Source organism: Mobula birostris, chromosome 1 (assembly GCF_030028105.1).
Source record: "Mobula birostris isolate sMobBir1 chromosome 1, sMobBir1.hap1, whole genome shotgun sequence".
NCBI lineage: Eukaryota > Metazoa > Chordata > Chondrichthyes > Myliobatiformes > Myliobatidae > Mobula > Mobula birostris.
In genome coordinates this window covers 38,955,923-38,980,251 of record NC_092370.1, presented here as the reverse complement: position 1 = coordinate 38,980,251, position 24,329 = coordinate 38,955,923, and the positions used below count along the sequence as shown (strand labels likewise).

The window sequence follows — 24,329 nt, the reverse complement described above, 5'->3', positions numbered from 1 at the left end:
TTTCTCCCTCCTATGTCCTGATCCTTGGGTATAACTACCTCTCTATATGTCCTGTCTATCAGCCCCTCAGACTTTCAAATGTTCAATAGTCATCGAGTTCCAGCTCCAACTCCTTAACGCGGAGTGTTACAAGCTGCAGCCGATTGCACTTTTTGCAGGTGAAGTTGTCAGGGAGAGTCTGCCTGCATCCCCCATCTTGTAAGAGGAGAAGTCAACTCTCCTGCCTATCATCCCTATTGCTCTAACTGAGCAATTGTAAAAAAGGAAACAATAAGCTGAAAAAACCTACCTGCAGCTTTACGCCTTCTCTTAGTCAAGCCTCTCCTCGTTGAAGTCTCGAAGAGCTAAAGCTCCAAAATCCCCACTCTAACACTGTCCACTCCAACAAAGGTCGTTCTACTGTGCCTGCCTTATTTTAATTTGTACTTGCAAATTAATCCCTATCTCTGATTGGCTGCTGTTCAAATGTCAAAACTCCTGCGAAGCACTGCCTTTCAATGCACACTTTCTGACTGGAGTGTATTAGTCCTTCTCTCACTCCTGATCTCTGATTCACCGCTGTTATTTGGCTCCAGGTGGTTCTTGAAAAATCAGTTATTCTGCCTCTTTCAGAACTCTGGACAGTAGACCAACCGGGTCCAGGTGATTTATCCACCTTCAGGATTTTCAGCTTTCCCAGCACCTTCTCTTTAGTAATGGTCACTGCACTCATCTGTGCCCCGACTCTCCTGAATCTCTGGCATATTATTTATGCCTTCCGCTGTGAAGACTGATGCAAAATAATTAGTTAGCTCTTTGCCTTTTCCTGGTTCCCTCATATGATTTCTCCATTCATTTCAAATGCTCTGGCCTCTCTTACTTTTTATGTATCTTGAAAACACACTTTTGGAATCTTATATTGACTGGTTTACTGCTGTATTTCATCTTCTCTTCCCTCATAGCTGTTCATAGTTGTCCTCTGTTAGCTTTTTAAAATACTTCTCAATCCTTCGATTTCCCTCAAATCTCTGCCATATTATATGCCTTCCCTTTGCTTTTATCCTGTCCCTGATTTCACTTGTCAGCCAGGTTGTCTCGTCCTCTCCTTAGTGGGCTGCTTCTTCCTTTGGTTGAAATTCTGCTGTCTACTCAACTACACCCACAAAGGTTAAGAAAAATGAGAGCAGCTCTCATCAAAACAAAATGTTATGATAAGGCTCGATAGGATAGATGCAGAAAGAATGATTACCCTGGCTGGCACTGGAAGGTGGTTCTGGAATTAGGGGTCGCCATTTGAGGATATAGGATAAAATATTTGAGATAAGGAAGGAAAAAAACATGAGAGTGGTGACCTTATAAAATTCTATACTGCTGAACATTGTGGACGCAAAGTGACCATATATATTTTAAAAAGATGGATAAATTTCTGGCCACAGGGCATTGAAAATTGCAGAGGAAATGGAAATACAGTATTGAGATAGAGGATTATTCATGATCACAATGAATGGGAGAACAAGTTCAAAGTACCACATGGACTATTGATCCTATTTTTCTGTTTTTAATGTTACTGTAAAATATATTTTGGAAATTCATTTTATATTTTATTTAGAACATAAAGAATGAAAATTATGAAAAAATGCATGTTTTATTTTGAAAACATGAATAATTTGGTTACTTCATTCACAAACAGTAATGAAAAAAACATTCATGATAAAGAACTTTAATACTTCATACTTATTAGCATTACATAACAAAAATTATTATGAATGCTACTCTGTAGAGAGTAATGTGAAATTTTATGACAAAGGAATAAAAAATTGTGGCAAGGAAGAATACAAGATTTTTGATTACATATATCTTGAATAAATATGATATTCAAACTAAACTAAATAAATATGGAATTTTGCATTATGTGGATTTATAGATAGTTTATTTGAACAGCCGAATAAAATAATTCTGTGAAACAAAGGCAAATATATTAATGAAGTCTGGTAAAACTCAAGAGTATAGGAATTTAAAAAAAATCTAATTAAAGATGGAGGGGCATCAAGCAAATTAAGTTAAATTGCCAGCTTCTTGAAAAGAAACCAGGCTAAAATGCCAATAAAAGGAATGAAGAAAATGAATTATACAGATACATGGATGGGAGCTGTATGGAGGGATATGGTCCCTGTGCAGGTCAGTGGGACTAGGCAGAAAATGGTTTGGCACAGCCAAGAAGGGCCAAAGGGCCTGTTTCTGTGCTGTAGTTTCTATGGTTCTATGGTTCTAATTAGTATAGCTAAGGGAGTCAAATTTAGCAAAACTAACTCAAAGTACCTGTTGGATTATGATCCAAATCTATGTTTGTCATTATAATCAGACTTGCATAATATGATTTGCTTTTCTATAAACATTTAGTATATTTAGCTGTTTTTTTTTTTGCAAGCCTCAAGTGTTACAGCAATGTAATTCAGTACCTTTTCTGCAATACTGTTATCTCTACTGAGTTTCCTTTTCACACTGGTTTGGACTGGCTTGTAATATAAGGAGGGCAGGTAGTGTTTGCTGCTTGCTGCTTCTTGCTGATGCTGCCTGGCTTGTACTTTGATGAACATAAGATTTGTACTCATTCTCGACTTCCGAAGAGCCTCCGGGATAACAACATCTCCAGATCTATAAACTTGTTGGAGTCAGCAGTTGAAAGGATTAAGGAGGTAAGAATCCGGTGTGAGATAAACATTTCAACATGTATATTCAACAGGAGGGAAAACCTTCCTCGATCTCCTAATTGTCAGAGAAGGATCTAGTTATTACTTCAATATACTATGTAAAGAAGTCTAAGAATGAGGTTAAAATCTGGGGATCCTCTATTTTTAAATGAATCTACTGTACTGCTCTGTACAATCCATTGTTTTACTCTGCATGGCTGTGCATGTTTTGTTAAAATTTTTGATTGTATATAATCGATTGACGTAAGTTAAAGAAGCTATTACGTGCTGGGGTTGGGCTGCCATGTAAAATGTATTTATTTATTTATTGAGATGCAGCATGAAGTAGCCCCTTCTGGCCCTCGAGCCACATCGCCCAGCAATTCCCCAATTTGATCCTATCCTAACCACGGGACAATTTCCTATAACCAATTAACCTACCAACTGGTACATCTTGGCAAAGAGGGAAGAAACCGGAGTATCCAGAGGAAACCCACGGGGAGAACGTATAAACCTTGCAAGCTGTGGTGGGAAATGGACCTGGGTCACCTGTACTGTGTAGCATTGTGCTAACCACTACACTACTGTGCCACCAACAAAATAGAGAATGCCCCCTTGTTTAAAAAAAATTGTCCAATAATGCAAAATATCACTAACCAATGGCCACTTAGTACAAAAATTCTTCTCTAAAGATCATCACCTTGTCGTGACGAAGAGGTCTGAGAGTTCCTGAGATCCCAAGAGTGATGTTGTCTGGAGTTTAGCTACTGGATGCATAGCTCCTGCTAATAAGGTCAAAGGAGAAGGTTCCAGACAATCAGCAATCCAACCAAGACCTCAACGGTGCAGCTGACGGAAAATTAAGGCACATCATATCAGAAATAAAGGTGGAGGAAGGCTGCAGCAATAAAAGGTCCCCAGACATCTTGCACTTCATGCCTCTGGACCCTGACCCCGACTTGTCAAGGACTGTGTGGTAGCTACCCATGGGGCAGCCTCACCACATTAAACACAGGCATTCTCCTTTGAGGGAATCCACCATAAACACTGCACCAGCATATGTGGATTCCAGTTCGGCCTCTACAGCCCCCTGAACACCCGCCAATCAGCAACCCCTTAGGAGAACATTACACTCGACTTGAGTGATTACACTACCGCTAGAATTAAGGGATGTTTTACAATTGCCATCAGAATTAGCTGTATTGAAATGTCGAAGCCATTCCAAAATAGACAGAATTGAAACATAGTAGTGCACTGACAGAGGAAAGAACCAAAAGGGCAGTATAAGAAGGAATAATCCTTGTACTAAAGTCATATGATCAACCTAAACTCCCTCTAACACAGAAACATACAGGATATTCAAGAATTGTAAGCTCAATTCTCTCATGGGGAAGTGGTCCTGGATGGAGAATGGTGAGAAATTACATGACAGATCATGAAGGTATGGCACTAGTCACAAACTGGTAGCCCATGTTGTTTCCTTATCTGGCATAGCAGATACGCCACTTCGGACATACAGGGTGTAAAGAATGACCAATAGATTCTCCTAATGGTGATGGAATCCAAGTTCATGTCATAAACCTGGCAAATGCTGGAATGATGCATGACATGCCAGAAATCAAACCCAGGAGCAACAAGAATGCTACAATAATTGAGTGTTCCAGCTCCATCTGCTACCATTTTGGCACCTACAAGTGGATTACATTACATTACCAAGATGTCAAGGATGCTCAGATGTACTGGTAACAGTGGACAAGTTCTCAAGGTTGGTGAAAGTTATTCCAGCAAGGAAAACTACTGCCACACCCATAGCAAAAACTCTCGTCAAGAATTGCATCCCTACATAGGGATTGCTGTGCCACATGGACTCTGACCAAGGGACACACTTCACTGGAAATGTATGTCAGGAGTTATGTTGACTGATGAATATTAAATAATCCTTCTACTGTTCACATTATCCAGAATTGTCAGGGCCAAATTGAAGAAATGAAATAGAACTAATAGCCAAGATGACTTATGTATCACGCATAGGGTGTTACCATGGCCTACGGCCCTCATCATGGTCCTGTGCAGAATCAGAGCAACTCCAAACAAAAACTAAACTGAGCCTATTAGAGGTGGTGACAGGAAGATCTATGTCATTGCCTGTAGCTATTGACTTCAGAGAAGCTGATCTGATGACAGCTTAGTTGATTATTGTATGAAACCTTTCCGAACTGTTCCATTTGCTTCTCAACAGGTTTCTGCTGCCTAGAGCAGAAGGACACACCTTGGTTCCTGGTGAGAAGGACCTTATCAAGTGACATTAATTATTAATCCAGCTGTAAAGACTGAAGGAAAAACTAAGTGGATACATGCAAGCAAGCTAAGGTGGCACCATGAAGTGAATACTGTGACGAGGTCCTGAATTACCCCTATGAACTGTGCTTTTGGAAAGAAAGAGAGAGAGAGATACAAAGATTAACTTTTGGACTGTCACTTTAAGGCACAAGAAAGAACTGGCTAACTTTAGGATTCCTGCTGAGTTGGAGATGGCACCGAGCAGCTTGTAAGTTGCTATGGTGACCGAAGGCGGCGTTATTTGATGACGATCGAAGTTATGATTTTCCGGCAGCGTGTTTCTACTTCTCAAGGACATTCGCCTGCTTGTGCATTTCTTACACAGAGAAGGGAAGGAAGAGTTATTTGAATGACAGCTGCTACCCAGTACGATGAGATAAATAGGTGGTCAGATGATATAGACCTCAGACACATGTTTTGGACACTGAATGAGCTTTGTGTACCCACAGAAAAAGTGGGTTTTTGGAGGATCGATCAGGCAGATCGATCAGTGGCTCTTGCAGTGAAAAGAAAAAGGCAGTGATCAGTGGGGAGTTGTTCATGTGTCCACCCTTGCCTGGGTGATAGCTCCACCACAGAAAACTGGTCCCCTTTGTTGAAGTCACAGTCATGACTTTTAAAGGATTTCAGAGGACAATGAGAAGATTGACGGGGTCAGCTCAACTGAAGGCTAAGATCTCTCCCTCTCTCTCTCTCTCCATCACTACTCAACTCAATACTACGAACTGAACTGAACTTTACTAATCATCGTAAGACTGTATCTTTTTACCCCTAGACTTGAAGAAGTTCGTTTTTTTATATATTTCCACACTTACTGATATACTTACTTATATATAATCATTGCTAACCTGTTTGATTTATCTACATTTATATTACTGTTACTAATAAATAATATTAGTTAATAGCAATACTGGACTCCAAAGTGTTTTCTATTTCTGCTCATTCTTTATTCCCGTCACAGGGTACGTGACAATACATAGACAGCAAGTACTCTTACTCAGTGACTATGCCACTAGGCTGCAGTGAGAAAATATCACTCACCAGCCGGAAGATGCTAAGCAAAGTTGCTAGCCATTGGGCATGATTAAGCTTCATTACTGAGGCTGGCACATTTTTCATCCTCCGAATTTTCAGAGGTATTGATTCAAGTTATTGAATTTAGAATGGGGTGGGGTGGGGCGCAGACTGATAGATTATGGTCCAGATAATTTATCTTGTAGTTGTAGTTTTCCTTATATGGTGTTATGATTACCTGTTTGTTGTATAATTTTAGCATAGTTAGCTGTGTATTTTTGTACTTTTCTTCGCCTCAAAGCCTGGAATGTTCTACGTACTCTGTTATCACTATTGAGCCTCCCTATCGCACTGATTCAGACTGGCTCATTGTATAAAGGGACTCCTTGCTGATACTGCCTGTACTCTGATGAACGTCTTATAAAGAGCTGTAACCTTAAGATTGGTGCCTCATTCTTAACTTCTGAAGAATATTTTGGATAAAACATCTCCAGAACTAACACACTTATGCACAGAACAGCAAGTACAAAGGAAAATAAATGCATACAGCATCTCATTGGCTCTCCATGTGGCCTTGGACCACCTGGACAACAGCAATACCCATGTCTGGCTGCTGTTTATTGATTATAGCTCAGCATTCAACACCATCATCCTTCTCAGTACTAATGAAAAAGCTTCAAAACTCCCTCTGCAACTGGATCCTTGACTTCCTCATCAGTCAGTGTGGATTGGAAACAACATCGCATTGACAATCACCACAGGTGCACCTCAAGAACGTGGGCTTAGCCCACTGCTCTACACCCACAACTGTGTGGCTAGGCACAGCTCAAACGCCATCTATAAATTTGCTGATGTCGCAGTTGTTGTTGGCAGAATCTCAGATGGTAATGAGGAGGCGTACAGGAGTGAGATAGATCGGGTGGTACAGCACAGAAGCAGGCCCTTCAGCCCATCCTGAAACCATTTAAACTGCCTTCTCCCATCGACCTGCCCTCCATGGGACCATAGCCTTCCATACCCCTACCATCCATGTACCTATTTAAACTTCACTTAAACTTTGAAATTGAGCTTGCATGTACCACATGTGCCAGCATCTTGTTCCACATTCTCACGACTCTCTGAGTGAAGAAGTTTCCCCTCATGTTTCTTCCAAATATTTCACCTTTTGCCCTTAACCCATGACCACTGGTTGTAGTCCCACCCAACCTCAGTGGAAAAAGTTTGCTTACATTTACTCTTCACAATTCTGTTTACCTCTATCAAATCTCCTCTCAATCTTATACATTCTAAGAAATAAAGTCCTAACCTATTTAACCTTTCCTTATAATTCAGGTCCTCCAGACCCAGCAACATTTTTGTAAATTTTCCCTGCACTCTTTCAACTATATTTACATCTTTCTTGTAGGTAGGTGACCAAAACTGCACACTATACTCCAAGCAACACACATAAAAGTTGCTGGTGAACGCAGCAGGCCAGGCAGCATCTCTAGGAAGAGGTGCAGTCGACATTTCAAGCCGAGACCCTTCGTCAGGACTAACTGAAGGAAGAGTAAGTAAGAGATTTGAAAGTTGGAGGGGGAGGGGGAGGGGGAGATCCAAAATGATAGGAGAAGACAGGAGGGGGAGGGATAGAGCCAAGAGCTGGACAGGTGATAGGCAAAAGGGATACGAGAGGATCAGGGGACAGGAGGTCCGGGAAGAAAGACAAGGGGGGGGGGGGAACCCAGAGGATGGGCAAGGGGTATATTCAGAGGGACAGAGGGAGAAAAGGGAGAGTGAGAGAAAGAATGTGTGTATAAAAATAAGTAACAGATGGGGTACGAGGGGGAGGTGGGGCATTAACGGAAGTTAGACAAGTCGATGTTCATGCCATCAGGTTGGAGGCTACCCAGACTGAATATAAGGTGTTGTTCCTCCAACCTGAGTGTGGCTTCATCTTTACAGTAGAGGAGGCCGTGGATAGACATGTCAGAATGGGAATGGGATGTGGAATTAAAATGTGTGGCCACTGGGAGATCCTGCTTTCTCTGGCGGACAGAGCGTAGGTGTTCAGCAAAGTGGTCTCCCAGTCCGCCTATACTCCAAATTAGGCCTCACTAGAGTCTTATACAACTTCAACGTAACATCCCACCTCCTGTACTCAATAAATTTATGAAGGCCAATGTGCCAACAGCTTTCTTTAGACCCTATCTACCTGTGACACCACTTTCAACAAATTATGGACCTGTATTCCCAGATCCCTGTTCTACCACACTCCTCAGGGGCCTAACATTCACTGTATAAGACCTACCCTGATTTATCATTCCTCACACTTGTCTGCATTAAATTCCATCTGCTATTTTTTGCACATTTTTCCAACTGATCCAAATCCTTCTGCAAGCCATGATAGCTTTCCTCACTGTCCACTATACTCCCAATTTTGGTGTCATCTGCAAATTTGCTGATCCAGTTAACCACATTATCATTCAGATCATTGATATAGATGACAAACAACATCGGACCCAACACCAATCCCCACAACACTCCACTAGTCACAGGCCTCCAGTCAGAGAGGCAATCATCTACTACCACTCTCTGGCTTCTCCCACACAGCCATTGTCTAATCCAGTTTACTACCTCATCTTGAATGCTGCGTGACTGAATCTTCTTGACCAACTTCCTGTGCAGGACCTTGTCTGTAGGACCAAGGAACTGTTTGTGGACTTCAGTAAGGGAAAGTCGAAAGGGAATGCCAGTCATCATCAAGGGGTCAGCAGTAGAAAGGGTGAGCAGTTTCAAGTTCCTGGGTGTCAACGTCTTTGAAGATCTATCCTGAGCCCAATATAATTGATGCACAAAGGCAGCACATCAGCAGCTCTATTTCATTATGAGTTTGAGGAGATAAGACCATAAGGCATAGGAGCAGAATTAAGCTCTTCAGCCCATCAAATCTACTCTGCCATTCCATCATGGCTGATGCCAGATCCCACTCATACACCCACCTTTTTGCCATATCCTTTGATGCTCTGACCAATCAGGAAATGATGAACTTGCACCTTAAATATACCCATGGACTTGGCCTCTACCACAGTCTGGGGCAGAGCATTCAACATATGTACTACTCTCTCGCTTAATAAATTCCTCCTTACCTCTGTTCGAAAGGTTCGTTCCTCAATTTTGAGGCTGTGCCCTCTAGTTCTGGATACCCCACCATAGGAAACATTCTCTCCACATCTACCCTATCTAGTCCTTTCAACATTTGATAGCTTTAAATGAAATTCCCACGCATTCTCCTAAATTCCAGTGAGTACAGGCCCAAAGCTGCCCAACGCTCCTCATATGTTAACCCCTTCATTCCTGGAATCATCCTCATGAACCCCCTCTGGACTCTCTCCGATGACAACACATCCTTTCTGAGATAAGGGGCCCAAAACTGTTGACAGTAGTCTAAATGTGGCCTGACTAGTGTCTTATGAAGGCTCAACATTATCTCCTTGCTTTTATATCGGGCCAGCACATGCCTTTGCAGACTTTTCAGCTCCTAGCCTGGAGCAGCTACCCACTGAGCATACAACACTTTAAATCTGGCACAAACATAGCAGTCCCCACTCAAGTACAGATAAATTAACAACTGAGGAAAAGATGAATAGAGTTATTTAATTATTTGGTATTTTTTATTGTTTATAATTTTAAAGGAACAATGTTTTTCCGTTAGATTGACTCCCAGCAAAAAAATTGTGCTGATAAACATCATGACCCAGGAACAGAGAGCTAGCAATTTCAGGGCAATAGCCCATTATCCAACATGAAAAAAACAATTATTTCCCCCTGAATAAATGGATTTGAAATAAAAGGAAAGGATGAATATAAGGATTTATAAAATAACAAAAATGATCTAGATGCAACTATTAAAATTTAGTGGATGAGAGAGGATGAATAGTTACATGCCAACATTATGGAAGGCTAAATCAGACTGTTTTCCCTTATCCCGGAGAATATTACATCTGTGCATTGGGACCCAAACTAGAAAATGTCTATCTCTTTCTTTTAGCGTGAGCTGGATGCATTTCTGGAAGGGATATAAATAAATAAATCTCATTATTTCATTTAATATTGCAAATTCTACATTCAAAAGAAGTATTTAATGAACTGCACAAATGTAACAAATATGAAAAAGAAAGTGGATAATGATGCTACCTATAAAATCACCATTTGGGATGCAAAGATGAAATTAACAATTCTGTCTGCTGGTCACACGTAGAAATGCAAATATTCAGGCAAAACCATTTGAAATGTTAAAACCCTTAGACAATATGCACGGGAAACATTATTTATTGCACTTTCAATAAATGCTCATAACTCATGCTAACAGATACTTATAGAATATACTTATTTTTAGCATTCAAAAGTACTCCAAGTACTGTACAAGTCACTTATAGTACTGTACAATATATACTATTATATTACAGATGTTACATTATAGAGTAATTCATTGCAGATATTTAGTACAGCAACCACAAATATAAACAAACCAAATCTGCTGAACATTTGTTGGTGTCATCCTGTTATCATAACTGCTTCAATAGATTTCTCATCAACTTTTTCATTTCATTTTAAACAGGACATTTTATCCATTAAAAATAAACCATATATACAGTATACTATCCATACATACTAAGGGTAACCTTAACATGTTTCAATAACTGGATGGCAATCACTGCAAACAAAGTCCAGCTGTTGTGGGATATTTAACTTTAGGCTTGCCTTGTGCAGCTTATCTAAATTCTCAAATTCAGTCTTTTGGTTATTTCACTCTAAAGAATGCCTCACCCAACATATTCTGCATGAGATCTAGTTAATTTTTAAAGGATAAAGTTGAAAATCCCAAAGAAATATGGCATTGAATTTTAACGTAAATACTTAAGAGTTGTCTTACAATCCTCACGAATTACCTAAAAACAAATTCAAAAAGCAAATGAATTATTAAAATAGCTTAAAGCCCAAACTGTCAGCATACTGCTCATTTTGAAAAGTAAAGCATTCCTGTGAAATTTGAATTTTACTGTATATTTGTCAGAAAGCACCTTTTTATTTGCATTTTATGGATGCATATACTTAAGTGTCTAAAGAACACAGAACATTTCAAGCAACCTTAAAAATTATTCAATTGCCATTACAATTACTATAAAGTAAATCCATTAAAATACAAACTTAAGTTAATATCAAGTTTAATTGGCTATGATACTGGCTATTCAAAGCACAGTTTAAATGAAAAGTAGAAACTCTCAACTTTCTGTTTCCACAAAGCAAAAATAATCATTTACTCCTAGGAAGTAATTTTAACATATTATTGTGGGCTTATGGATTCCACTTCATTTTTCCAAAGGCAGACTTCTTCTTTTAAACATATTAAGGTTTATGCATTTTGATTTCACACAAGGAGTAAACATCCCTATTCACACAGTGGCAATATTAGTATTCACATTTCAAAAAAAAATCAGAAAATATTTGGTAGCTCTTTTCATTTCCAATCACAATGCAGTCTTGTTAAAACTATTTAATACACACAGCTACCGTAAAAATCACCTGCTATAGTTAACAACTACTCTACTTGACTGCTATTAATACAACCATTGTTGGTGATTTTACATACCACAGTATGGCACCTTGAAGTGGAGAAACATTTGTTTTCTCAGAATTTCTATCACACCAAGTGGAATATAGTGGGCAAGATGTATGATACAATTTGGTATTTTGAGTGAGAATAAATGACTTTTTTTTAAAAAATAAAGATGCTTAATTCGCTTTATTTGCAACAGCTAAATATTTGTTGTGATAATTTTTTTTAAAGTGATATTATGAAAAAAGATACTATTTTATAAAAATGAATTAAGCAACTGGAAAATAAAATGGCCAGTAAACCTGGCATCTCTACTTTGGAAACCTGTAAAACTATACAGTTTGTTCTAAAGCATTCTTAATTTCCAATTCCTGACGGTGCTTTGAGAGTGGAATACAAGCTTGTTGTACTTATTGTCCTTTACAACAAACAGTGTGATCTCCAGTCTGACATACCCTCTTGAATCATATTTCTGGCTGATATCTGTAATGGAAAATAAAAACACAACTAACATTTCAGACTGGGTGTGTGTTTAAAGAAGAGAAAAGGAAAAGGGACTTTTCTTCCCTTTTATTTGGCTTTGAAGTACAATTTTGGAAAGTAATTTGGAGAACTACATTGCACCTAAAATAAAAATGATTTGCACTGAGAGTCCAATAAAATGGTAACCTCAAATTATTGATTCAGTCTTGAAAATAACAACCTTTCAGTGGAGCTTCTTATTTTCTCCAAGATTCAACTGCAGTTCAGTAAATTCCTCCTCAACTCTAATATTCAAAGCAAAAAACTGAAAATCTATGAGAACGCAGAATTCTCCAAATTATAAAATTGAACATATGCCCAAGGTGAGATTTACAAGTGCAGAACTGGTCAATTGCACAGTAACAAGTATTCCATCCCCAACTAAGGATTAGCCACAAACCAATCTGCATATCACAGAAATAAACTAAATGCAAAACTCAAATATTTTAACTGCAGGTCATTTCATCATCACTAATTGAGCTGCCCTATATTAAGGTCACAGTTGAACTTGTTAATTTAAAAAAAAACTGCATGAATCTCAAAACTGTTACAAATGTTTCTGTGATATTTTTATTTGGCATCAAATTAAATAATTAATCATAATAGTTTACTTAGAGATTATTTCTGCTAAGTGCCAAACAAAAAGGTAATACAACTTTTATTATATTAGATTCTAGTTGCAGTCCCAGCCTTGAGACTTGGAAGGTGAAGTATGTCTGCATCTTTCTAAAGAGTGATTATGTTTATTTTGTATTAATGGATGGACATCATACACAACCTTCAAAACTTCACATTTCAATACTTCATTTCAAGCACAAACATCACCAACTAATATTGTTAAAATCAATTTTGAGTGGATCAAGGAAATGTGATATGAAACTCACCTCTTAGTAAAGAGGTTTTACTGAGTGCTGCATCAAAAATAAAATCCAAGTACAGTACAAGCTAACATTAATGATTAATGAGGAGGACAGTAGTAAGGCAGACATCATTGTGTGGATCACCAAGAATAATCTTGATATGATGCAATGCATAGGAAAAATTAAATCTGATTCTGTATTTTGAACACGATGAGTTCCTTTTGCCATGGCTCGAGTCTTGTACAAAGCCAGCTTACCTATATGAATGGAAATGGGGTGTGGGAAGGGAAATACGACAAACAATTAAATTGAATTTTAGTTGAATTTAGTTAAATGCAAGCTGATTTTTCCCCCTTCCACATCACTAATTTTCTTCCTTTTCCAGAAACAGAAAATACACCTGTAATACACTATGAGATGTCTTTAAAAGAACTTGAAAAGTACTTTAAAACTATACATCTTTCATCCGACTAGCCAAAGGCACAGAATGACAGAAGAATGTAGAACTGAATACAATGATTGTTCAACTTCTATTGTTCAATATGCGTGCCAATTCAGGAGTGGAATTACTAGCTTTGCCTTCTTCATCAGCTCTATTAATATCTGTCTCCAATCAAGACAACAATGCAAAATAAAATAACCTCAAATTTCAACCACAATTTTTTGGTTCAGAATCAAACACTCAACCAGGTTTTCAGATGATCTAGAAGGTGCCTTCAAGCAAGCAACATTTTTGTACTTTGGCAAATTAGATTTGCTATAATTATTAATATGTATTAGTGAAGTAACAAGTAGAGCTGCTGTTTTGTAACCCTAAGGATATGAATACAATCCTGACCTGTGGTACTGCACATAGTCACTCTGATCTTGTGTTCTTCTTTAATGCATCACTAAGACATGCCATAGGTTAATTGGCTATCATAATTTACCCCTGGTGTAAGTGAGCAGTTGGAGAACTAGAGATAGTGGGCAAGTGAGAAAAAAAATGGACTGCCAGGAAATGAGAGGCAATGGGATTGTGTCTTATTGTATTAATTCAATGTGCCAAATAACCTCACATGCCCTAAGAAAATATTAAAATAGTGCACATGCAAAAGAGCCAGCATTAATTCAGTTTCTATTTCTAGAAATGCTGCCTCCCCTGCTTAATAGTACAAACACTTTAGACCAAACGATAGAAGCAGAATTTGGCCATTCAACCCATTGAGTCTGCTCTGCCATTCAGTCATGGCTGATATAATATCCCTCTCAACTCCATTCTCCTGTGTTTTTCCTGGAACCTTTTACACCTTTACTAATCAAGAACCTATCACCCTCTGCTTTAAATGAACACAATCACTTGGGCTCCACAACCATTTGTGGTAATGAATTCCACAGATTCACAACCCTCTGGCTATAGAAGTTCCTTCTCATCTCTGTTCTAAAGGGACATCCTTTTATTCTGAGGCTGTGCCCTCTGGTCTTAAACTCTCCCATTACTGAAAACGCACTCGATGTGTCCATGCTATCTAGGCTTTTCAATATTCAATAGGTTTCAATGAGATTCTTCCTTATTCTTCTAAACTTCAGCGAGTACAGGCCCAAAGCCACCTCATGATCCTCTACGACAACCTTTTCAAATCCCAAATCATTCTCATGACCTCCTTTGGACCCTCTCCAACACCAGCAAAATGCTCTGCTCTTATTATTAATAAACATGTGTCACAGTGGATTTAATAGGTAGACAAGTACATTGAAGCTTGAAGATTGATCTGAAGTCCAGACGTCCATGCCTGATGGCCAAAGCCTGGAGACTGGTGACCCGGAGGCCTGTCCTGCGGTTGGAGGACTGTCTGTGTGTGGCTTAGGAAGAAAACAAGTTTGTTTTATTGCTGTTGTTTTATTGCTTGTTGTGTTCTGTGTCGTTCTGCCAAGCATTGTGGGCATGTTATTTGACATTGAAATATGTGGTGACACTTATGATATGCCCATCACATCCTCAGTTTGTGTTGGTTGCCTACTCAAACAATGCATTTCACTGTATGTTTCAGTGTACATGCAATAAATAAATGAATCTGAATACATTTTAACTATAATGATTTTTGTTAATTTTGATAGAAGATTACACTAGGAATGAACATTTGTAAATTTAATGTCAGATCATTTAGCAAATACTGTATGCGTGGTTGTGGTTCACACATTCCAAGACATTCCTTGCTATTTAATAACAAGCTTCAGGTAACATACCCAACCTCATTCCTTCTTCCTTGTTACAAGATCTTCCATTTTAACTTGCACCTTTTGCTAATCACAATTATTTTTTGCTTACTACTAACAAGCTATTCCAAATAGCATTGCACAAAATGTTTCGGAATCCAGCAGTTATAAACATAACAAATTAAAGTTATTGACATGTTTGCCTCGTTTTAATCAATTTTCACATTACAGGGTTCCTTTGTTGCTTCTGAAATTCTTACAATGCAATATGAACTGAATTGCTGTTGTTCCATGGGATCTAGAGAAATAAATTAGATTTGTAAGGTGCACAAGATGATGAGAGCCATTGATCACGTGGATAGCCAGAGGCTCCCCGGCCCCCCCCCCCCAGGCTGAAATGGCTAACATGAGGGGTATAGTTTTAAGGTGGTTGGAAGTAGGTACAGAGGGGATGTCAGGGGTAAATTTTTCCCCACACAGAGAGTGATGGGTGCATGGAATACACTGCCAGTGATGGTGGCAGGGGTGGATACAATAGGGTCTTTTAAGAGACTCTTAGACTCATGGACTTAGAAAAATAGGGGCTATGTGATAGGGAAATTCTAGACAGTTTCTAAAGTAGGTTACATGGTCAGCACAACATTTTGGGCCAAAGGGCCTGTAATGTGCTTAGATTTCTATGTTCATCAAATGTTTGAATTTGTATGTACATTAATAAACACATTTGCACTGACTTATCTATTAGGTTTTTATGAAATAGAATATCCTGATGTGGCTTCCTGCTGCAGAACCCAACATCCTACTTTCATATTTTGTAGTCTTTCTGGTCATTGCAATTTGCAATATGCTTTGTGGATGTAAATCCATATTAGAGATCTGATAAAGTCAACTTCACCAATGACTCAGTTGTTTGGGTAAATGCATGCTCATCGGCTCAAATGTTAGATCCCATAATCACTGTGTCATAGCTGATCAACTGACTGTTAAATTCATTCTTGCCTCTTGTACAACAATCCATACAACCCCATTGCCCCTTTCTTTCCCCATAGACATGCAAGTTACTTCCCTGAAAAGCCCTGATTGAGGTACAATTGCAACATTTTAGAGATGTTTGGATAGGTACATAGAGAGAGGAACTTGGAAGATCATGTGGTCAGCATGGACCTGTTGGGTCTAAGGCCTATTTGAATACTGTATGACTACTTGTACTACACAGCTATTCCAAATTATAACTCCTTACTTAAAATGCTTTCCTTTTGAGAAGCGCAAGGCTCCCTGTCCCCATTCTAACAACCTTTAGAGTATTCTGTCAGGCAGCAGACTGCAAGACTCCAGAGATAGTAAAAACCACCAGGAGGATTACCAGGGTCTCCTTTCCCCCTATCTGTGGCATTTACCAGGAGCAATGCAGACAAATGGCCCAAAGCATTGTTGAGGATCCCCACCACCTACAATCTCTCTGACCCACTACTGTCAGGAAGGAGGTACAGAAACATCATGCCAAGGACTGCCAGACTGGGTAACAGCTTCTTCCCCCAGGCTGAGACACAAATGAATACCCTGCCACCACTGAGGTCTCGTCAATTGGTCAGCTTGCTGAATACTGTACTGTTTATCTGTACTGTATGCATTTTGGATTATATTTTATTAATTTATGGTAATATTTTGCTTTATATGTATTATTTATTTTGTGGGTACCGTGGTCCAGAGGCATGTTTTTTCATTTAGTTGTATATGTACAGTCAGATGACAATAATGTTGAACTTCAAGATTCAAGTCCCAATATCATCCATTTATAAAAATCAGCTTTCTTCTGTAACCTGTTTAAACTTGCATGATTTAGTGTACTACTAAATAACAATACAAGAAAGAGTGGGAAGAGGCCACTTAGCCTCTCAACTCTGCTCTCTCATGCCATGTGATAATGGCTGATCTGCTCCAAGCCTCATCTCTTCTGTACCAGTTCCCCATAGTACTCAATTTCTTGATCTTTCAAAAAAAAAATTGTCTACTTCCTTGTTAATTACCCCCAATGAGCTAACATTCACAACACACTGGCATCAAGAATATCAGAGATTCGCCACCTTTGTGAGAAGTTCCTCTACACATAGAAACAGAAAGCATACAGCACAATACAGGCCCTTCGGCCCATAAAGCTGTGCCAAACATGTCCCTACCTTAGAACTACCTAGGCTTTAGCCCTCTATTTTCACCTCTAGTCTTAAATGCACAGACCAATTTTTTTTTTTTATAACCATGTCTCCCCATTCAAAATTCTCCCACCACTGAAAATATCTAAACATCCATCTTTTCTTGTCCCCGAAGGATTTTACACATTTCAGTGATCCCACCCCATTCTCCTAAACACCAAACAATATAGATTTAATCTGTCCAGTTGTTCATAGAAGATGGCTATCATCTCAATAATTGGGACAGTGAATCTCTTTTTTTGGTCTGTCTCCAACTCCAAAATATGCTTTCTTAGATAAGGGAACCAAAATTGTACACAACACTCCAGGTGCAACTTCAAAGCTCTTAATATTTTTTCCATTGCAGAGAACATCCCCAGCATTCTCACTCCGACCTTGAGGCTGAAATCTCCTCTCAGAACCATTCTAATAAGTGTTATGCGCTCTCTTTGGGAACTTCACATCTTTCCCAAAAGTGCAGCGACTAAAATTGGATTCAATCATCCAGTTAGGGCTTAACCAGTGTTTTATAAAAGTTCTTCATTACAAGTTCCCTGCTATTATACTCCATCTCCTTATGAAGCTGAGAATTCTGCATGTTTTACAAATCAAGCTCTCGGTATAAACATCTATTTCCCAAGTAGATACGTACATTAATACTTGGGCACCACAATTCAAAATGCATATTAAAACTGTGCCAAGTAGACCACATGGTTACTCCTCATTTCTTTACCTTGATTGTATCACTTCACACTTTGCTTTTGCTATTTGTCTTTCCATACTGCCAGCCCAAATCCTTCTTGCAGTCCTTGGTTTTCACCACATCAGGTTCAGAGCTAACACTGAAGTTTTCTCACACATATCTAGCAAGTAAATATTTATACCAAAATGCAAGGCAGCACTGACTCCCGGGAAACATCATTTTTTAGCCATTCTCCAACTGAAGATCCACGTACTGTGACTTCCTGGTATTGACTCCTCTACTGACCTAGCTAGTTAATATTTTATTTCAGAATATCTCAAATCATCAAGATTAAATTGGTGGCACTGTAATTGCTGGGCATATGCTTGGAAACCTTTTCAAACAAGGAATGTTGTAGTTACTAATTCTAGTCTCTGTATCTGTAGAGAACTGGACAACTATGGCAAGGCTTTCACCACTCCTGCTTCCCTCAGGAATGCAAGGTGTCCTCTCTGGAGCCAGTAACTTATTTACATTGAATAATGTGCATTTGGCACATTAGTAACACAAAACAAAAATCTATACAAGTCTATAAAAATCTACAAAAATCTATAGGAGAGATTTAGAGGGCTATGGGCCAAACTCAGAAAGACAGGAGTAGCTCTCTGGGAATAAAGGTAGATAAATCCCCCGGGCCTCACATGATATTTCCTTGGACTTTGAGAGAAACTAGTGTAGAAATTGCAGGGCCCTGGCAGAAATATTTAAAATGTCCTTAGCCACGGGTGTGGTGCCGGAGGATTGGAGGGTAGCTCATGTTGTTCCATTATTTTAAAAAGGCTCCAAAAGTAAACCAGGTAATTACAGGCTGGTGAGCCTGACATCAGTAGTAGGTAAATTATTGGAAGTTTGTTTGTTTGTTTGTTTGTTTTTTTTTAAAATACTACGTTGCCTACCTTTCCGACTTCCTACCCTACTGATATCACTGATAAAATTTTAGGTTTAAATCCTCTCCAGAAGGGATTAATAGCATTTATCTATGATATAATTATGAAATTACAGCCAGGTATATCTGATAAAATTTAAAATGAATGGGAAAGGGAACTTCAACTTTGTCTACCTATGGAGAAATGGGATAAAATTTTTCAATTAGTCAGTACTTCCTCTATATGTGCTAAACATACATTAATACAATTTAAAGTAGTGCACAGAGCCCATATGTCTAAAGATAAATTAGCCCGTTTTTATTCCCATATAAACCCTATTTGTGACAGATATCACTCTAAGGTGGCTTCTTTAACTCACATGTTTTGGTCCTGCCCTCTCTTGGAAAAATATTGGAAAGATATTTTTGATATTATCTCAACAGTTCTATGCTTTGATTTAAAACCCCATCCTATTACGGCAATTTTTGGATTACCAATGGTAGAACATAGATCTTTGTCTTCTTCAGCCTGTCGGATGATAGCTTTTGTTACTTTAATGGCCAGAAGATCTATTTTATTGAACTGGAAGGAGACCAATCCTCCTACTACATTCCAATGGTTTTCCCAAACTATATTAAGTTTAAATTTAGAAAAAAATTAGAAGTGATATTTTTGATCCTTCGGTTAGATTTGAAGAAACTTGGAAACCTTTTATGCAACATTTTCACATGATGTAATTTGATCTTTCCGTATCTTCTTTATTAACTTAAAATATATGAATAGAGGAGTGGAGTTGGCAACATTACTGAACAAGTTCGATTTAAGATATTGGTCTAGCCCTGTTTTGTTCCATTTGTTTTCTTTGGGTTTAGTATTTAGTTCTTTTTTTTTTGGGGGGGGGTTCTTTGTATATATTTTTTTCTTTTTATTTCTTTTTCTTCTTTATGAGTAATTTCATCATGAGTTTGGAAGTCTATTATACCTATGCTATTTGAAATCTTTTTTGTATATGTTTATTAATAATAAGATTCCAATCTCTTTGTATCAACATTGCTATTTTGTTTATAATTTTGAAAATTAATAAAAAGATTTAAAAAGAAGGTTCAGACACTAGGTATCTATGGAGAGGTTGTAAACTGGATTCGAAATTAGCTGTGTGGGAAAGACAGAGAGTGGTAGTGGATGATTGTTTCTCAGACTGGAGGCCTGTGACTAGTGGTGTGCCTCAGGGATCTGTGCGGGGACCATTGTTGTTTGTTGTCATATCAATGATCTAGATGATGATATGGTAAATTGGATCAGCAAGTTTGCTGATGACACTAAGATTGGAGGCGTTGTGGACAGCGAGGAAGGTTTTCAAAGCTTGCAGAGGGATCTGGACCAACTGGAAAAATGGGCCACAAAATGGCAGATGGAATTTAATGCAGACAAGTGTGAGGTGTTGCATTTTGGAAGGACAAATCAAGGTAGGACATACACAGTAAATGGTAGGGCACTGAGGAGTGCGGAGGAACAAAGATCTGGGAGTTCAAATACATAATTCCTTGAAAGTAGCATCACAGGTAGACAGGGTTGTAAAGGCGGCTTTTGGCATCCTGGCATTCATAAATCAAAGTATAGGAGTTGGGATGTTATGGGGAGGTTGTACACGACATTGGTGAGGCCAAATTTGGAGTATTGTGTGCAGTTCTGGTCACCTAACTACAGGAAAGATTTCAGCAAGATTGAAAGAGTGCAGAGAAGATTTACTAGGATGTTGCCGGGTCTTCAGGAATTGAGTTACAAGGAAAGATTGAACAGGTTAGGACTTTATTCCTTGGAGCGTAGAAGAATGAGGGGGGATTTGATTGAGGTTTACAAAATTATGAAGGGTATAGACAGAGTAAATGCGAGTAGGCTCTTTCCACTTAGATTAGGAGATATAAATACAAGAGGACATGGCTTTAGGGTGAAAGGAGAAAGGTTTGGGGGAACTTCTTCACTCAGAGGGTGGTGGGAGTGTGCAATGAGCTGCCGTCTGACGTGGTAAATGCAGGCTCACTCTTAAGTTTTAAGAATAAATTGGATAGATACACGGATGGGAGAGGTTTGGAGGGTTATGGACTGGGTGCAGGTCAATAGGACTAGCAGAATAAAGTTTTGGCCAGACTAGAAGGGCTGAATGGCCTGTTTTCTGTGCTGTAGTGTTCTATGATTCATTTCATTTAAAATTTATTATTAAAGATAAAAAATACATACATACAATCAATATGTACAATGAATTAAATTAGCAAATGACTGATTAACAAAGCTAAGCAATATATCAATAATAATAAGAAAAAAAATCAAGTGTTAATAATTTTTTTTGAAAGAAAAGAAGAAAGAAAGAACCCCCTACTAACTAAGAAAAAAAACCCTGCTAACTAAAAACCGAAACTATGGTTCTATGGAAGACAATCAGCTTGGACCTGTTGTCCAAAGAGCCTGTTTCAATGCTGTTCGACTATGATTCCAACTACAAGCTACATTCCTTTCTAATATTCTTGCATGTTAACTGCCATCTCCCCCATCATCTCCACTATTCAAAGACAAAATGAAACTGTGTTGTTCCTTTGCTCTATGTTTCATCTGTAGTCATACGTCTCCATCTCCAGCACCTGTTTTTCAGAGATATTCTGACATCTTTCTTGGTAAAAATAAATCCATAGTTCTCATTGAGCATTTCAACACTGTTTCAGTCTCTGGATGGTGGAAAGGGAAGAGGTGAAAAGACAGATGGTGCATTCTGTACAGTTACAGTTGTGGAAGAATGCCACAAGATGACAATTGTGTGGTGGAGATGGAAGAGCATACTAGGGAGCCACATTCAATGAATCGCTTCACAATTTCCAACACAACTTCATCTTCTGTCTGGGCAAATTTAAGACTTCCAGTCTCATTGCTAGACTTACCAATTCCAGTTAATGTGCTCTGTTAAGTCTGGTGGATGACTAGTCTGATAAGCAGAACAAAACAGAGATCCATGATTTGCCTCAATTTTTCACTCGTAAGATGGCCTGCTATGAAAATCCCACAACTCTGCCAACACACCAGAATGAAATGAGCTTCTAAATGTGCCTTCAACATCTATCCTCACCCTGTCAAGGATACTTCCTTTGTTCTGTCCATTCCAAGACTCCCAACCCCTTTGAAACAGTAAACCAATTTGTTTTCTCTTTCTCAGTTCCAATGAAAGATCTTGGACTTGAAATCTGAAGTATTTCTCTTTTCCCCAGGTGCCACATGACCCATAGTGTGCTTCCAACTCTTGCTGCTTTCACAAAAGTAGTAAGAGCAATAACCAAGTCTAGACTACCTTAACACGATAGAAACATACGTACAGCACAGAAACAGGGCCCTTGGCCCACTGAGTCCTCTCCACCCATCAAGTATCACATTTAAATTCCTACATTCCCAACAGCTTACCCCAGAGTCTACCACACACAAGACACAATTTAGAGCGGCCAGTTAATCTACCAACCAGTGTTTTTAAGATGGGGACTGGAATGGGGTGGGACAAGGGAGGAAGAGGGCTGGAAAGAACCCAGGCAATAGCAGGAGAACGTAAAAACCCAGGATTGAACCCAGGTCGCTGGAACCAGAAGGCAGCAGCAAGTCTTATCATCTTAGATTTCATAAAGGGAGAATCAGGCAAACATACATTATTGACAAGAATTATTTTATATAATGTTTTTATTTCATTAGGGCAGGGACACATGGTTGAAATGGCAGAAGAATTACACAGTACAACCTGGTCTAATACCTTAACCTTCTGTATTATAAGCAAGTCAAGCTTAAAATGTCATGATCAATCAAGATCAAGGAAAACTGGCTGATAACTATTAATCATAAAATAACCAGCTATACTGCATCAGTATCTTAATTCTCCTTTTCTTTTAATTTTTCTCAGTTTACAGAATAAATTTGTAAATGGAACCAATGATCAAATAGTTGCTCCAAAAACATTCATTACTTTTATTCCTTGTATTCTGGCACATTAAGGTTTCTGTAGTTGTACGCGATTTAAAATATTTTGGATACTTTGAGACTCACCAAGTTTTATAATATCCATTTTCATATGAAATCATGAATGATCCATTGGCTCTACTGTTCCCTCTATTTCCTGACTATCCATTTCTTCAAGGTCTTCATTCAAAAGGGCTGCATCATGAACCTTACATGATGGTATGGATGAATAGGATAAGAGTTCCACACTTGTTGTTGTTGTCGTTGTTGTTGCTGTTGTTTCCATACCTAAATTCTCATTGTCACCTGGTGGTGGAGTGATGGATGGTTGCTCTGGGGTATCCATTTGAAGACTTTCAGTTCTTGTTATTGATGGGACAGGAGTAGTCGTAGAATGCGACTTTGATTCATGAATATCACTAGGAATTGATTCTTCGGCACTCTGGTCCCGCAAGTGTTTATCCATGGAGGCTTGAATAGAAGATACCATCTCCTGCAACTTCTTCCGCTGTGCTTCAACTAAATTGGGGTCCAGTTGCCTACCATCTCGCATTGTTACAAACCCAGGTGCCATTCGTATTAGGTGACCATCTCCACCACTGGATTTGGGTGGAGAAGCCCCTTGCTTGGGACTAGACTTGCTCGTAGCACAATCAAGATCTGTTGCTGAGGAACTGCCTGTCTGTTTTCTAGGCATCTGCATTTCCCTGCTTTGTCTCTGCTCCAACTGCTGGCTGCTGGAAGCAGTACCTAGGGAATGGCCCTTCCCCTGGAAAGCAGTGACATTTGGCATTTGTTCAGATTTTTTTCGCACAACACCTCCACTTCCAAGTTTCATCCCACCATGTGAGGAAGGACTTCCTTCTCTACTTCTTGGTCCTCCCTCAGACCGTAACTGACTTAAGGCCTCTTTGATCATATTGTCAATGTCAGGGCCAATGGGAATGTGCCCTGCTGGATCAATGCACAACTCCAGTCTGTTGTCTGCCCCATTGTAAACAAATGTTTTACCAGGAAGGTGTGGAAGTGTGAAGTGCTTGCCATCAGCCAAACCTAAGTAGAAGAATAAATAGCAAAAATAATGTATTAGAATCTGTTGCCATTTTTTTTTTTTTAAAAAGTATTATAATCTCCATTTCAAAACAATTGCACTGTCACTTTGAAAAAGTAGAATTTCTTTAGTAATATTAAATTCTCATAAGTTTCCAAATGACATATGACAGATTAAGCAGTCAATTTATATGCAATGTGCTGCGTTAATGGTAACTCTGAATTGCCCTCAAGTACTAGTCATAGTCATACTTTATTGATCCCAGGGGAAATTGGTTTTCGTTACAGATAATAAATA

General features: G+C 38.8%; 1 protein-coding gene across 1 annotated transcript in view; it reads right to left on the bottom strand.

Moving 5' to 3' along the window:
• Positions 1-9,687: 9,687 nt before the first annotated feature.
• Positions 9,688-24,329, bottom strand: part of vcpip1 (valosin containing protein (p97)/p47 complex interacting protein 1) — a 37,180-nt gene continuing 22,538 nt past the window's right edge. Inside the window, exons 3-4 of the mRNA XM_072254414.1 lie at positions 23,069-24,034; positions 9,688-13,261 (exon numbers count right to left, since the gene is read on the bottom strand). Of these exons, the coding sequence (XP_072110515.1) occupies positions 23,100-24,034 (935 nt within the window). The 3' untranslated portion in view covers positions 9,688-13,261; positions 23,069-23,099. The remainder of the gene's footprint in view (positions 13,262-23,068; positions 24,035-24,329) is intronic.